At 39.4% G+C, this 13721-nt stretch overlaps 1 protein-coding gene across 1 annotated transcript; it reads right to left on the reverse strand.

Annotated features, from left to right (window-relative positions):
* Nucleotides 1–488: 488 nt before the first annotated feature.
* Nucleotides 489–12717, reverse strand: LOC116412703 (uncharacterized). The gene is made up of 9 exons (XM_052899210.1): nucleotides 12503–12717; nucleotides 10050–10262; nucleotides 8419–8572; nucleotides 6791–6943; nucleotides 6239–6302; nucleotides 5693–5820; nucleotides 3951–4093; nucleotides 1860–2090; nucleotides 489–1248 (listed from the first exon to the last, which is right to left on the reverse strand). Exons 1-9 carry the CDS (start codon nucleotides 12622–12624, stop codon nucleotides 1155–1157), a joined length of 1302 nt encoding a protein of 433 aa, XP_052755170.1. The 5' UTR covers nucleotides 12625–12717; the 3' UTR covers nucleotides 489–1154.
* Nucleotides 12718–13721: the final 1004 nt, after the last annotated feature.

Below are 13721 nucleotides of genomic sequence, written 5' to 3' on the forward strand. Positions count from 1 at the left end.
AAATGCCAGTTTGCACTGCAACCCTTGTCTCTTAAAAGCAATGCTTCTTTCTATGTAATCCTTACTAATGTTTTTTTAATTGGTAAAAATATTATGGTAACCCCAATAGCGGGGCTCCAGTGAAGGATGACAGTTGAGAATGAAGAGGTCAGTTGGTTCGTCGTGATGAATACACCTAGAATTCAGCACGATGGTTTCCAGGGGGAACCACGTGGAGGTCAACCTGAATGGCACAAATAGTCCACATTATTAATCCCTTCCCTGCAAACTAATAAAAAAAATAGTTTAAAAAAATAAAACTCACTACAATGTTTAAAATTATCTGTATTTAAGTAAAGCACCTAACGAACAAAGACAGCTTAAACGATCCAATACACCTATATAAATTCCGCAAAAAAATACCTATTAAATACAATTATTCTAAATATTAGACATGATAATTATAAAATACTCACCAATTAACAAGTGAATCATAGACATACGTATTTGTCTATGATATTATACGAATAAAGGACCATAGACAAATGTGTACGTATAGGTAGGTACAGTTATGCGTGCCGTCAAGATCGGGGACTTAATGTCTCTTCACAATAAAATAAGGGATCAATTTGGAAGTATCTGTAACTTTAAAACTATTTATCGATATTATCAGTTTACAGGTCGTCAAGATATAGTAGATTTGATTGTTCATGGTAGTATAATTCAAATTTTAAAAAAATTCAAAATATTTTAGTTCATAACCAAGTATGTACGAACACGAGGAATTGTTTTTTTTATTGCAAATTAGAACGGCAAACAAGCTGACGGTCCACCTGATGGAAAGTGGTAACCGTCGCCTATAGACATGAGCAGCACCATGGACATAACAGAGTATACTGTTTCGCCCATGATACCCCCCATGCGTTGACATTGCTGAGGACTCGGGTGTTATTCCTCTGTACCCTGTAAATTCACTGCCATGTATATAATATGTTGCAGAAAATATCTCAATATAATCATATACAAAAGAGCATTTAGTTTTTGTGAATAGAATTAAAAAAAAAAGATTAATCAAAAACAAAACGTAAGTCCTTCTATGAAGTCCTCGATGACGGGTTGTGTTTAAATGACTAAATAGTAGGTATATGCTGGTCAGTGTATGAGAGGTTAGGCTTTCAACAGCCGTGCCTGGCCGGCACCAGCGACCACAGCACGGCCTCGTACAGCGAAAGCGGCTGTCGCCACCAGCGCCGCGCTGCGCCCATCAATCTGCGCACACAACATCAAAAAGTGCAATCAAACCCTTACCCTAGCTGCTACTGGCACTTTACATTTTTTTTAATGGGTGATAATGGAATGGTAACCCCGTCTGCGCCTTCGGGATACACTGGCGGGGCAACAGTGAGGGATGACAGATGAGTTTGAAAGCAGACCAGTTAGCCCATCCTGATGAATTCAACTAGAATAAATCACGATGGTTTTCAGGGAGAACTACGTGGAGGTCGATCTGACAGGGTATATTGCTAGTAATGGGGCTATTTAACCTAATTACTAACAATACCTTTTCCCCCTAAGTTCGAGGAACTGACAATCGATGGGGAAGAAAGATTCTTGAGTGGCTACCTTGTACGGGCAAACACAGTATAGGCCGACTCTTCACAAGATGAGGTGATGACCTCAAATGCATTGCAGGGAGGCAGTGGATGCAGATGGCTCCGAACCGATCCTTATGTCAATCCATGGAGGTCCTGAGTTCAACAGTGTATAGGCTGAGATGATGATGACGATGAGACAACTGAGCCGGTTTCATCCTCACCTGTCATCACTCCCTGGTATTTGGCCAGCGCACGTGGAGAGCTAATAAAAGTGAAGGCTGGTACCTGGTGAGCGGGCGCGGCCAGCAGTCGAGCTGTTCCCTGGCGGCGGCGAGGTCGGCGGCGCGGCGCGCCAGCTCGCGGCGCAGCGCCGCCGTGTGCCGCGCCGCGCCGCACGCCACCTCGCCCAGCGCCGCGCACTCGGCACAACTGCGCTCCAGCGCCCTGCATACGAGTGCATTACTATTTAATAAAACACGAATTGAATTAAACCAACAAACTTTCAAATTAGCTTTACTTACACCTATTTAGATATCTAGATAAGCTGGACAGAAAAAACTAACGAACGAGGAAGTCCTAAAAAAAGTACACGAGAAGAGAACATTGATTAAAATAATAAAGAATAGAAGTGGCAAAACGCTGGGCCACCTTATACGATATGACGATTTTTTTAAGAGCATAATAGAAGGAAAGATAGAGGGCAAAAGAGGAAGAGGGAGACCGAGGATTAACTACATGGGAGAGATAAAGGAAACACTAGGCGTCATGTCGTATAGGGAGATAAAGGATATGGCCTGGGATAGAGCTGGCTGGAGGAAGATGCATGAATTAGTTGCACCGACAAGAGGAAACTCTTAAATGAAAATGAAAAATGAACACCTATTTAATTGTTACTCAATCTTATCATTCTATTTATTAAATCTACTTTGCCTGATCTAAAATTACTATTAAGCTGGTTTTTTTTAATGGATGATAATGGAATGGCAACCCCGCCTGCGCTATCGGGATACGCTGGCGGGGCACCAGTGAAGGATGATAGGTGAGGATGAAGCAGGTCAGTTGACCCATCGTGACGAATTCAACAAGAATTGTTCACGATGGTTTCCAGGGGGAACCACGTGGAAGTCGATCTATTTTTTTTTTTTTACAACACAGGGGGCAAACGAGCATGCGGCTCACCTGATGGTAAGTGACTACCGCCGCCCATGATCACCCACAACACCAACGGCATTGCAGGTGTGCTGCCGGCCTTTTAAAAAGGAATATACTCTTTTCTTAAAGGTTATGTTGTCGTATCGGTTCGGAAATACTGCTGCTGGAAGTTGATTCCAAAGAATGGTTGTGCGTGGAAGAAAGTGCCTTGAAAAACGCACGGTGGAAGACCGCCACTCGTCCAGATGATGGGGATGAAACTTTAGTTTGTGGCGGGTTGTACGGTGGTGAAAATCAGCAGCAGGTATCAATCCGAACAATTCCTCAGAACACGCCCCATGATAAATTCGGTAGAAGATGCACAGAGATGCAACATCTCTGTGCAGTTTCAGTGGGTCAAGTCGGACAGTAAGGCGTTGACTATCGATAATTCGAGCCGCCCGACTTTGAATGCGGTCTAACGGAAGGAGTTGGTACTGTGGCGCTCCTGCCCACAGGTGAGAACAGGATTCCATATGCGGCCTGACTTGGGCTTTATATAATTTCAGGCGGTGTTCTGGCATGAAATATCGTCTCATCCTATTGAGCACTCCTAACTTTTTGGAAGCTATCTTAGCCTTCTCCTTCCAGATGACCGCAAAACTGGACGTCGCAAGATATATCAACGCCCAGAATTCCTAGACTCGACTTTTTATCAAGGAAAGTGCCCTGAAATTGAGGAGATACGACAAACGGCGTCTTTTTTGCGGTAAACGCGCAGACTTGTGTCTTTTTGGGGTTAAATTGGACAAGATTTTGTTCACCCCAGATCGAAACTTGATGGAGTGAAGTTTCGATTTCAGACACAAGTCTATTCCGGCACTCATCGGTATGTGCCCGCGAGATCTAATAAGGCATATTGCTAGCAATGGGGCTGTCTACCTCCATTGCTAACAATCCCTTTCGCCCTATATTAAGCTGGTTGCGCTTGCATTCTTCATTTGGATTGGAAGTCGAGCAATCTGCTTGTAGTCAATCACAAATGAGGCGGATAAAAGTTGTGAATTTGCGTTTTATAAAAACCTGCGACTTTATACTCGTGACCGGAATATGTTCTCTGACCGGGGAAAAAAATTATCCATGTACCAAATTTCATGGCGATTCCTCAAGCCGTTAGGACCCCAAGAGATAAAAAACAAACTCACTGTCACATTGCTAAATTTACTATAAGATGGTCGTACTTACTGTTGCTCCAGCCGCAGCTGCTCGTTGGTGTGTTGCAGGGCGCGCTGCTTCTCGTCCACGTCGCGTCTCAGCGCAGCCGCCTCTTGTTCGGCGGACGACAGCAGCGCTTCGTATTGCATCACCTCGTCTTCTAGCGTCGATAACTGTACATACCATATAACTGGCTTTAAGTACTGCTTTGTAAAAACAGAATAGGTATTTTAATAGAATGAAAATGCTATTTCTACAGTAATACATTACCTCGTATTGGGGCGAATTGCTTGCTATGGATTTACTTCGTAAGACACGTTCAAATATGCGCATTAACTTGGCAATAGTATGGGAGGAGTCTAGAGTTGTCTGGCGTTCAAAGAATCAAAATGACTATCTCCGGGTTCGCGTAAATCAAGGTTTTACTGTATTTTTTTTTAAACACAAGGGGCAAATGATCTTGCGACTTACCTAATAGTAAGTGCCATCAGGTAAGCCGCAACCGCCGCCCGTGATCACCCGTAACACCAACGGCATTGCAAGTGTGCTGCCGGCCTTGTAAAAAGGAATATGCTCTTTTGTTGAAGGTTAGGATGTCGTCTATGATATATTGTATACGCTGTCAGGTTATCCGTGCGAGAAGATTGATAAGTATGAATAAAGACAGATCAGTTAGCCGTCGTGAAGAATTCTCCTAGAATTAACCACGGTGGTTTCCAGGCAGGACAGCGTGGACGTTATCTTGACAGAGTGTATATTGCTAGTTAGGGAACCAACAGATTTCAAAACAAGAAGTCAGGTAAACATATAACATATATCAGGTTTTGTAATTCATTGGAAATGATGTAATTTTTTTTTATTTTTTAATACAACTTAGAATGGCAAACAAGCTGACGGCCCACCTGATGGAAAGTGGTAACCGTCGCCTATAGACATGAGCAGTACCATGAACATAACAGAGTATACTGTTTCGCCCATGATACCCTCCATGCGTTGCCATTCCTGAGGACTCAGGTGTTATTTCTCTGTACCCAGTAAATTCACGCCATATCCAACCCTTCAAACTGAAACATAGCCATGTAAACACAACTGCTTTACGGTTGAAACACGAATAGGACAGAGGTACCCAAATGATCCTTCGAACTAAAGTAACCTGTATAGTTTACAGGATTAGGAAGTTGAAGGTACGAGGTAGATTCTCTGTGATAAGTCATTTATAAGTATAGGTATTTCTGTCACCCTCAATTTTGTTTCTGTTGTCAAATGACAAATTGACGAAAAGTGGAGTAAAGCAATAAAACTGCAGTGAACGAAGGCATATCAATTTAGCCCCCAGAAATCGTAACGTATGAAGAATGGTAACGCTGTGGACAAGAATTCGCCCCGGCGTTGGTTTCTGTGGGCATCACACTGCTGTTCATATCTATAGGTGACGGTTATTACTTTTATCATTATATGCTTGCCATTTTGCGGCGGCCGCGTAATAATAAAGTCAGGCCTTTTTTAATGGGATGGGAAATGAATGGTAATCCCACTTGGACTGTCGGTATACGCTAGCTAGCGTGACCCAATAATTAATGATAGGTGAAAACGAGGTTAGGTCAATTGGCCATTGTGGTGAAATAAACATGATAGTTTCCATGGGCTCCCATGGAGTTTGATCTAAGAGAGTATATTGCTAGCAATAGGGTCTGCTAGATCTAATTACTAGCAATTCCCTCTCCCCTGAAGCCTGGAGTATGCGTAGTGTAGTATAGTAGTGGAGTGGGTACCCTGTTGTACGCGTGATCCCGCTGCGCGCGCGCGGAGGCGGCGGCGGCCCGCTCGAGGACTAGCGCGTGCTCAGCCGCCGCCGCCGCCGCCAGCGCCCCCTCTAGCTCGTTGCGGCAGTTTCGCCAACCTAGTACATAGCAAGTAATAGCGGCACTTAAGGTAACTTTTTTTTCTTCAAGTTAAATTCAGGAAAGAACTAGTAATTGGGACAAATAAAAGGAAAATCAAGTAGCATTATTGTCATATCAGCCGTTAACTGTCCACTACTGAACATAGGTCTCCCCCATAAGGGAGGGTTGGCCAATAGTTGCCAGGATTGGCAGGCAGGTTAGCAACCGCAGTTAGGCTTTAGAGATGTTTTAAGAGGGACGCTGCTGTTCGACTCTCGTCCTTTCATCCCGCTTGCCAAGCGTGGCAATTACTAGCAAAACTCTACTTATGGGGAAGGCTTGTCCAGTAGTGGACAGTTAACGGCTGGAATAATAAAATAATAATATATCAGTCAATTGTCACCACCATCTACACGACATTTACATCTAACTTACCGATGCTCATCTCCGATGCTTGGTCCTGTGCGACGCACACATCATTTTCTAATGCGGTTTTCTCCTGTTGAAACAAAAACATTATTGATAGAATTTAATGCAAATTATTGGCAGTGACTAGATTAATCAAAAAAGGGAATAAAATAAATGTAGAGCGGAGAAGATAAGGTGTAACAAAATCATTATAAATACTTCCAAATTGCGTCAAAATCATTTACCATTATACTTGTCAATCTAGGAAAACATATAGTGCGAACCAGTATTGTGTACTTAATAATCTAAATAAGGGGGGGGGGGAAGGATTGTTAGTAATGCGAATTACCGATCCCATTGTTAACAATATACTCTAACACGTCGACATCCACGTGGTTGCCCCTGGAAATCATCGTGTTGAATTCCAAGTGTATTCATCACGATGGGCTAACTGACCTGTCTTTTCATTCTCACCTATCATCCCTCACTGGTGCTCCGCCAGCGTATACCATTAGCACAGGCGGGGTTGCCATTCCATTATCATCCAATAAAAAAAAGTCCATAAGTAATAAGATTTACCCTTTCTAAGACCGCCTTTTCCAAATCTTTCTCCCTGATCCGTTGCTTCAACCGCTCAAGCTCTTTCATAGCTAGTCGAACCTTCGCATTGTCCGAATCAAGTAAGGACTTGAGAGTAGACACTTGTATGCGAAGACGTTCCGAGCATGACACCTAGTAGAGAGCTAGTTTTAGTGACACTTCTGTTGGATAAAGATTTTATATATTCGAAACTATTGAAAGTATTGTAACATAGCGGTATTTCCTGTGACGTGATATGTTCTTTCATTCTGCAAACTCGCAAAACATAAGCTATATCGATTAATCACATTCATGGACTATAGTTGCCTTGTTCAAAAAAATCTTTCAAATTAATAAATAACATAATTTTTTTTTTATTTATTTTTTTATACAACTTAGAATGGCAAACAAGCTGACGGCCCACCTGATGGAAAGTGAAAACCCTCGCCTATAGACATGAGCAGTACCATGGACATAACAGAGTGTACTGTTTCGCCCATGATACCCCCCATGTGTTGCCATTCCTGAGGACTCGTGTTATTCCTCTGTACCCGGTAAATTCACGCCATATCCCACCCTTCAAATCGAAACACAGCCATGCAAACACAGCTGCTTCACGGTAGAAACATGAATGTGACAGAGGTACCCAAGCAATCGACTTTTGTACAAAGTCTCTGTAATTTCTTCTCTGGTAATTTCCCTTGGTCACGTCTTGAGAACGACTTAACCCGATTTCATTCATCTTTTATATTTTTTTAATACTTCGTAGAAGATTCTGACGGAGAGAAAAATTAAAAAAACTTGTGTAGATAATTTAGAAAATTACAGAAAGCAATGACTATTTTAACTTAGCGCATTTTGACAGGACAACATCTGTCGGGCCAGCTAGTAGTTCCTAGTAGACAGGACAACATCTGTCGGGCCAGCTAGTAGTTCCTAGTAATTATGGATATAATATAACGATGCCGCAGACGAACTAGCTAGAAGAGGCTCAGGAACGAGAGTGGCCCGTATCCACTTCTTCCTCTTCTGTTCTCGCAATTTCGAATATACATTCGTCAAAGATCCGCTGACATACAAAACCAAAGATGGATACAGGCTACTGATTGCAGACAATCAAAATTGGCCGTACCTACGTTGAATCAACGACTATCAAAACGTTTATTACATCTAGATAGAAAAAACCTCAAAATAATGATAGGGACAATAACGGGTCATTGTCCATTAAACAAACATTTATATACAATAGGAGCCACAGACAGCCCTCTATGTCGAGGCTGTTTCGACGCCGAAGAAACGGCTGCTCACGTAATCCTGAAATGTGAGGCTGTGACCCATCAACGTTTACAAATCCTCGACACGGTGAGGTCGCCCCGTGAGGCCTGTGAAGAACCCAGGAAGCTTCTGCGCTTCTGGGCAGAAGATTCCTGGGTTCTGCTAGGTTGGCTGTACTAGCCACGACTCATACGCACAACGGCCCAAATGAGAGGCTAAGCGCAGAAAATAGAGTCTTTTTCACATTCACATTCATGGGTATAATTAACATCTAATTACTAGACCGAGATTAAAACCAAGTAGTTGTATACAGATTCTATATCGTGAATATACCTTGTCTCTCATAATCATACCTGGAACTCTAGTGTCTTCCGGAGACATCGCACCTCTTCCCGTCTGCGCCTCCATGCGCTAAGCATTAGGAATTTTCCAATTTTGCCTGCAGCACGGACCTCCGTCATGGTATGTAAACCCGGTGACATCAGGGCTGGCAAGTGTTTATCGATTCTGTCAACAAAAGATTTGTATCCATAGTTTGATCAAGGAAAGAAGAAACGGTAACCATTCTTAGATTGAAATGGTACCTATTTTATATTACGAAGCACTTTTATATTATTCAAGATGTCCATCTATCATGTTTGTTTCTGTAAAAATGGCTCACTAATCTATATATGTGAAATACCGTGTCTTGGTCCCTCATGGACTCACGCGCTACAGGTTCGCTTAGTGCCAATGTACCTACCCATCTTGTACATTTTTTGTGTTTAATAAATAAATAATGTCTTAAAATCATTAAATTTCTAATGTAAGTAGTATATTCATTTATTTTAACATTTATTATATAAGTAGGTAGGTATTATATGTATTTATATAATATTTTATTATATATTTTAATATTTTATTTAACTGTATATTTGTTTATGTATTAGTAGGTGTAGCACTTCAGCTGCCCGCTAACAACATGCTTTCTCACTGTACTGGGTTGACTGGAAGAGATCTCTGTCAGAGATAAGTCCACCCTTGCTCACAACATTTATAAATAGATTATTTTATATGTAACTTAACAAGTGCAATAAAGAATATATATATAAAAATAAATCTAAATAAATAAAGAAATTTTGAATTTGGGTTATCAATTTCCTTGTTTCATGTAAGTAACTAAATTACGTTAAAGCACGAAAACTAGTTGCTGTTGTAAAATAAGTAATATCCACTGGTGCAATTTTAATGATTTCTGATGATTCAAAATGAAAACTCTCTTAGTATGGATTATACTATAATAATATAATATAATAATAGCCAATCCAAAATTTAGTCTAACAGGTGGGCTATTAGCTTGTTTGACATTTTAAATTGCATAAAAAAAGTTCATATTAATTTATTATTTCTCAAACATGCTTGGAAATGTGAGCATTATATTGACAATCTTCTTCGAGATAAATCCAATCGGCAAAAGTTGTATGAAAATCCATATCTGTCGTGTTTTGCGGCCAGATAAATTACTATGTAAACATATCTGTCTTGTAATTTAAAAATGGAATGACCTTTTACTTCGAAACATGGCTACCAAGGAGGTAACTAATAAAAGGTTTTATTTAAATTTCGAACTGGCTTGCAAATAGAAAGCTGTTTATTGAAAAAAAAAAAACAAAGGCACATTATGGCGCGTGAAAAATTATTATTGTTCGTTATTCGTCATTGAACTTAAAAAGTAAAATTGTGTTTTTGATTTCCACGCATTGTTTGAGAAAAGTACTATATAAGCCTTGGCCACAACTAGGCATTGATGGACGAACGTGCAAATGTGGGCCGAGGCGTAGTCGAGGCACACATACGTGAGTCAGTCGCTGGCCGCTGCAGTAATGTACTATACCACAACAAAACCTCATGACTGTACTCGGCACGGTGTGATTGATGGAGTCCATTACGTTTTCATTATTTATATGTGAAATGTATATAGATGGAATTTAAAAATATTTATCACCTTTCTGTCTTTATTCTCTTAGTAGGAGTCAGATCCTCCATTGAAATTGCTTTGGGACCGATTTTAACAGCTCTCGCTGGCGTCCGACTTTTGTATTCGTCCAGACAGCTCCTGATTCTCTCCAGATTAGGGCTGGGCAGGTGCGACTTGGCTGTGAATTTGCTGACTGGAGTAGAGAACACTTGCTTCTTTGGATGAGCTGGTTGGACTCTCCTGTATGGTAATAATATATGTGGAAGGTTATAGATATATTCGTATATTTATATATGTTTATGTATATGCAAATATATACATATAGTTATATCTTATATATAAAATTCTCGTGTCGCGGTGTTTGTTAGCAAACTCCTCCGAAACGGCTTTACCGATTTTTATGAAATTTTGTGTGCATATTGGGTAGGTCTGAGAATCGGCCAACATCTATTTTTCATACCCCTCAATGATAAAGGTGACCCTCCCCAAAATTTTTTTTTATTTTTTTGACAAATTTTTTCATTTTTATTTTATTATGATTTAGCTTTAAAAAAATACACACAACTTTAAATTTTCATCGTTTTACGATCAACCCGTGTATTTTAATCGCGATTTTTATATTTCGCAATAAGTGGTAAAACAACGTTTACGGGGTCAGCTAGTGTACATATATAATTAATTATATAGCTACTAATAATTTATTACTTATCGTATTATTTTTCCACCATATATGTTACGCTTTACCATATATACAAAACTTTAGACACTTTCTCCTCTCTGGTTCTCGAGATCGACTGGAAGAAATCCCTTTAAGGGATAAGTCTGCTTGTGTACATTTTTATTATAACCTAATATATATACTATAAGTGAATGTACTACAGCATATATATGTCTAAGGTGGCAATGTAATAAACATATTGTCGTGAGGGGAATATATTGTTAGTCATAAATATGATTGATTAAGCTGTCAAATTAACAAACAAGGAGGGAAAATGATTGCTAGCAATGGGGTCTAACAGTTCCATTGTTAGCAATATATCCTATCAGGTCGACTTCCACGCGGTTTCCCTTAGAAACCATTGTAAATATCTCTTGTTGAATTCATCACTATGGGCTAACTGACTTGCTTTCAACTTGACTTATCATCTCTCACTGGTGCCTCGCCACATATCGGCTTAACACGTGGACAGGGAAATGAAAGTTCGTAATGTAATATGACCTCACCATGGGTCATGTCTGTGATGGTTGCACTATTACAGTATTATACTGCTGTAACTATTCAAACTATTTTCTTTTTTATATACTTATTATTAAAATGTTTCTAGCTTTGATGGGAGACTTTGTACAAAAGTCGTTTGCTTGGGTACCTCTGTCTCATTCGTGTTTCAACCGAAAAGCAGTTGTGTTTGCAGAGCTATATTTCGGCTTGAAGAGTGGAATATGCCGTGAATTTACAGGGTCTGTACCCTGTAAATTCAGGAATAAGACCTGAGTCCTCAGGAATGGCAACGCATAGGGGTTATCACGGGCGAAACAGTATACTCTGTTATGTCCATGGTACTGCTCATGTCTATTGGCGACGGTTACCACTTTCCATCAGGTGGGCCGTCAGCTTGTTTGCCATTCTAAATTGTATAAAAAAAAACTAGCACGAAGGTAGCAAACAAGCATACAGCCCGTCTGATTGTAAACGGTCATTGTAGCCTACAAACGTCTGCAGCATTAAGGATAACACGACTTGGGGATAACCGACTCTGATGAAACCTTAATACAACCTTTTTATAGAACCCCATACTGTAGGGGGAAAAGGGATTGCTAGTAATGGGGTCAAATAGCCCTATTACTAGCAATGTACTCTGTCAGGTCGACCTCCACGTGGTTCCCCCTGAAAACCATCGTGACTAATTCTAGTTTAATTCGTCAGGATAGGCTAACTGACCTACTTTCATCTTAATCAGTCATCTATCACTGGTGCCCCGCCAGTGTATACCAATAGCGCAGACGGGGTTACTATACCATTATCACTCATTAAAAAAAACCACATACTGTAAGTCTTTAGGAAAAATATTATATTGTGTTTACATACTTATTTGGCTGTATGTTTATGATTTGATCATGCTGTGTACGCATATTTATGGAGGGTTAGCTTGAACCAACCATTATTGTATAAATTATAATTAATATAACATTGTTAATTCTCTGTAATGTGTACCTATTTAAAATAAAAAAAAAAACTTTGACAGGAAGCTCATTTCACAGCCTGATTTCCGGGAGAAAATTCCTTTGAAACCGCACAATATGTGTTCAAATCGAAACATAGCCATGCAAACACAATTGCTCCACGGTTGAAACACGAATGGGACAGAGGTACCCAAGCAATCGACTTTTGTACAAAGTCTCCCTCTGGTATACTACCCTATCAGCTTTTGTAGACAGGGCCATAACCCTGTAATATATTTTCTGGAATAATTTAAACTTACGTGGGCGGTGTAGTCTGAAGGTTATTTCGTTCCCTGCTCAGTTCTATCTTCGATATGTCTCCAGCGCCCGCCCTGGCCATTGGGGACTCGTTTTGTGGTATTTTCAATGAATTATCAGGCATTTTCTTAAAACAAAATCTTCAAAAATTGCAACTCTATAGATTGTTAAATAAAATAATGTATTGTTAAGATTATAAAGTAATGGTAAACTCGGATCTGTCGATTTGAAATGTCCAGTTGACGTGTGTTCGAATTTCGAATTATTTATTTTGAATCTCTTAAAAAAGATTTTAATTAGATACTTTAATTAAAAAGTCCTTCAAATGAATTTTTTTAAGTCTTGTGAACCTATCTGAACTGAGCATTTGGCAAGAATAAGTATTTGAGGTACATTTCACAATTCTACAAACCACATTGTATCAATTTCATAATGAAGTATATGTATTTATATTGTATTTATACATCAATTTCAATTAACAGAATCAAATTCCCAATTACTTTAGATGTTTCTTTTGATTTCTAATTTAGATATTATCTTAGATTATATAGACAGAGTGTCTCCATAGAAATGCTTCGAGAAAAACGGCTCAACTTTTTTATACAATTTTGCGTGATAAATAGTTATGAGTGATTCCTTTATGGGTGATTCTCTGTAAACTCGTAATCGGCTGTCCCGACTGTTTTTTTCAAAAAGTAGTATAATTACTTTCATAAAAATCATTTCTAATGAAACTTTAACCCCAAAAATTTACGGGCCCATTGTTTTTAGAACCATAACTATTTTAATTTTTTTTCTAGAAATGATTGAAGCTCTAAAAATACAGTCCCCTAGCTGTCCCCATCACTGTATTCCCGCCTAGAAACGAGATTTATGAAGAAGTTATTGAAACTACATACATTTGGCAGTTAACATAATAAGAAAAAATATAAAATTAATATTATTTTCGTAAAACAAGGTCTCATTACGAATTCTATTATATTAGTAAACACTTGTAAACTTTGTTCCTAGAATTTCCATACAGTCCCCTGCCAAAAATTTAAATCCATATTAAAAAGAAACTGTAATATTTATAAAAGTTTTTTACGTAATTATTGTTAAATTGGCAACCTTGCCGAAAGTGGCAACGAGACACCATTTTGTTTAGCGTCAGAACTTCATTTTAAGGTGAATACGCGTTTGGTCTGGTACCACACACAGTCCTCTGGTTTATATAGTTTA

Source organism: Galleria mellonella, unplaced genomic scaffold, assembly GCF_026898425.1.
Source record: "Galleria mellonella isolate WM207_F2 unplaced genomic scaffold, CSIRO_AGI_GalMel_v1 utg56, whole genome shotgun sequence".
Lineage (NCBI taxonomy): Eukaryota > Metazoa > Arthropoda > Insecta > Lepidoptera > Pyralidae > Galleria > Galleria mellonella.

Coding starts and splice junctions, on each gene's coding strand:
- LOC116412703 (XM_052899210.1), bottom strand. CDS start 12,624: ATGCCTGATAATTCATTGAAAATACCACAAAACGAGTCCCCAATGGCC. Junction 5,821..6,238: donor AGCATCGGAGATGAGCATCG/GTAAGTTAGATG, acceptor GCTATGTACTAG/GTTGGCGAAACTGCCGCAAC. Junction 4,094..5,692: donor GGGATCACGCGTACAACAGG/GTACCCACTCCA, acceptor TGGTATGTACAG/TTATCGACGCTAGAAGACGA.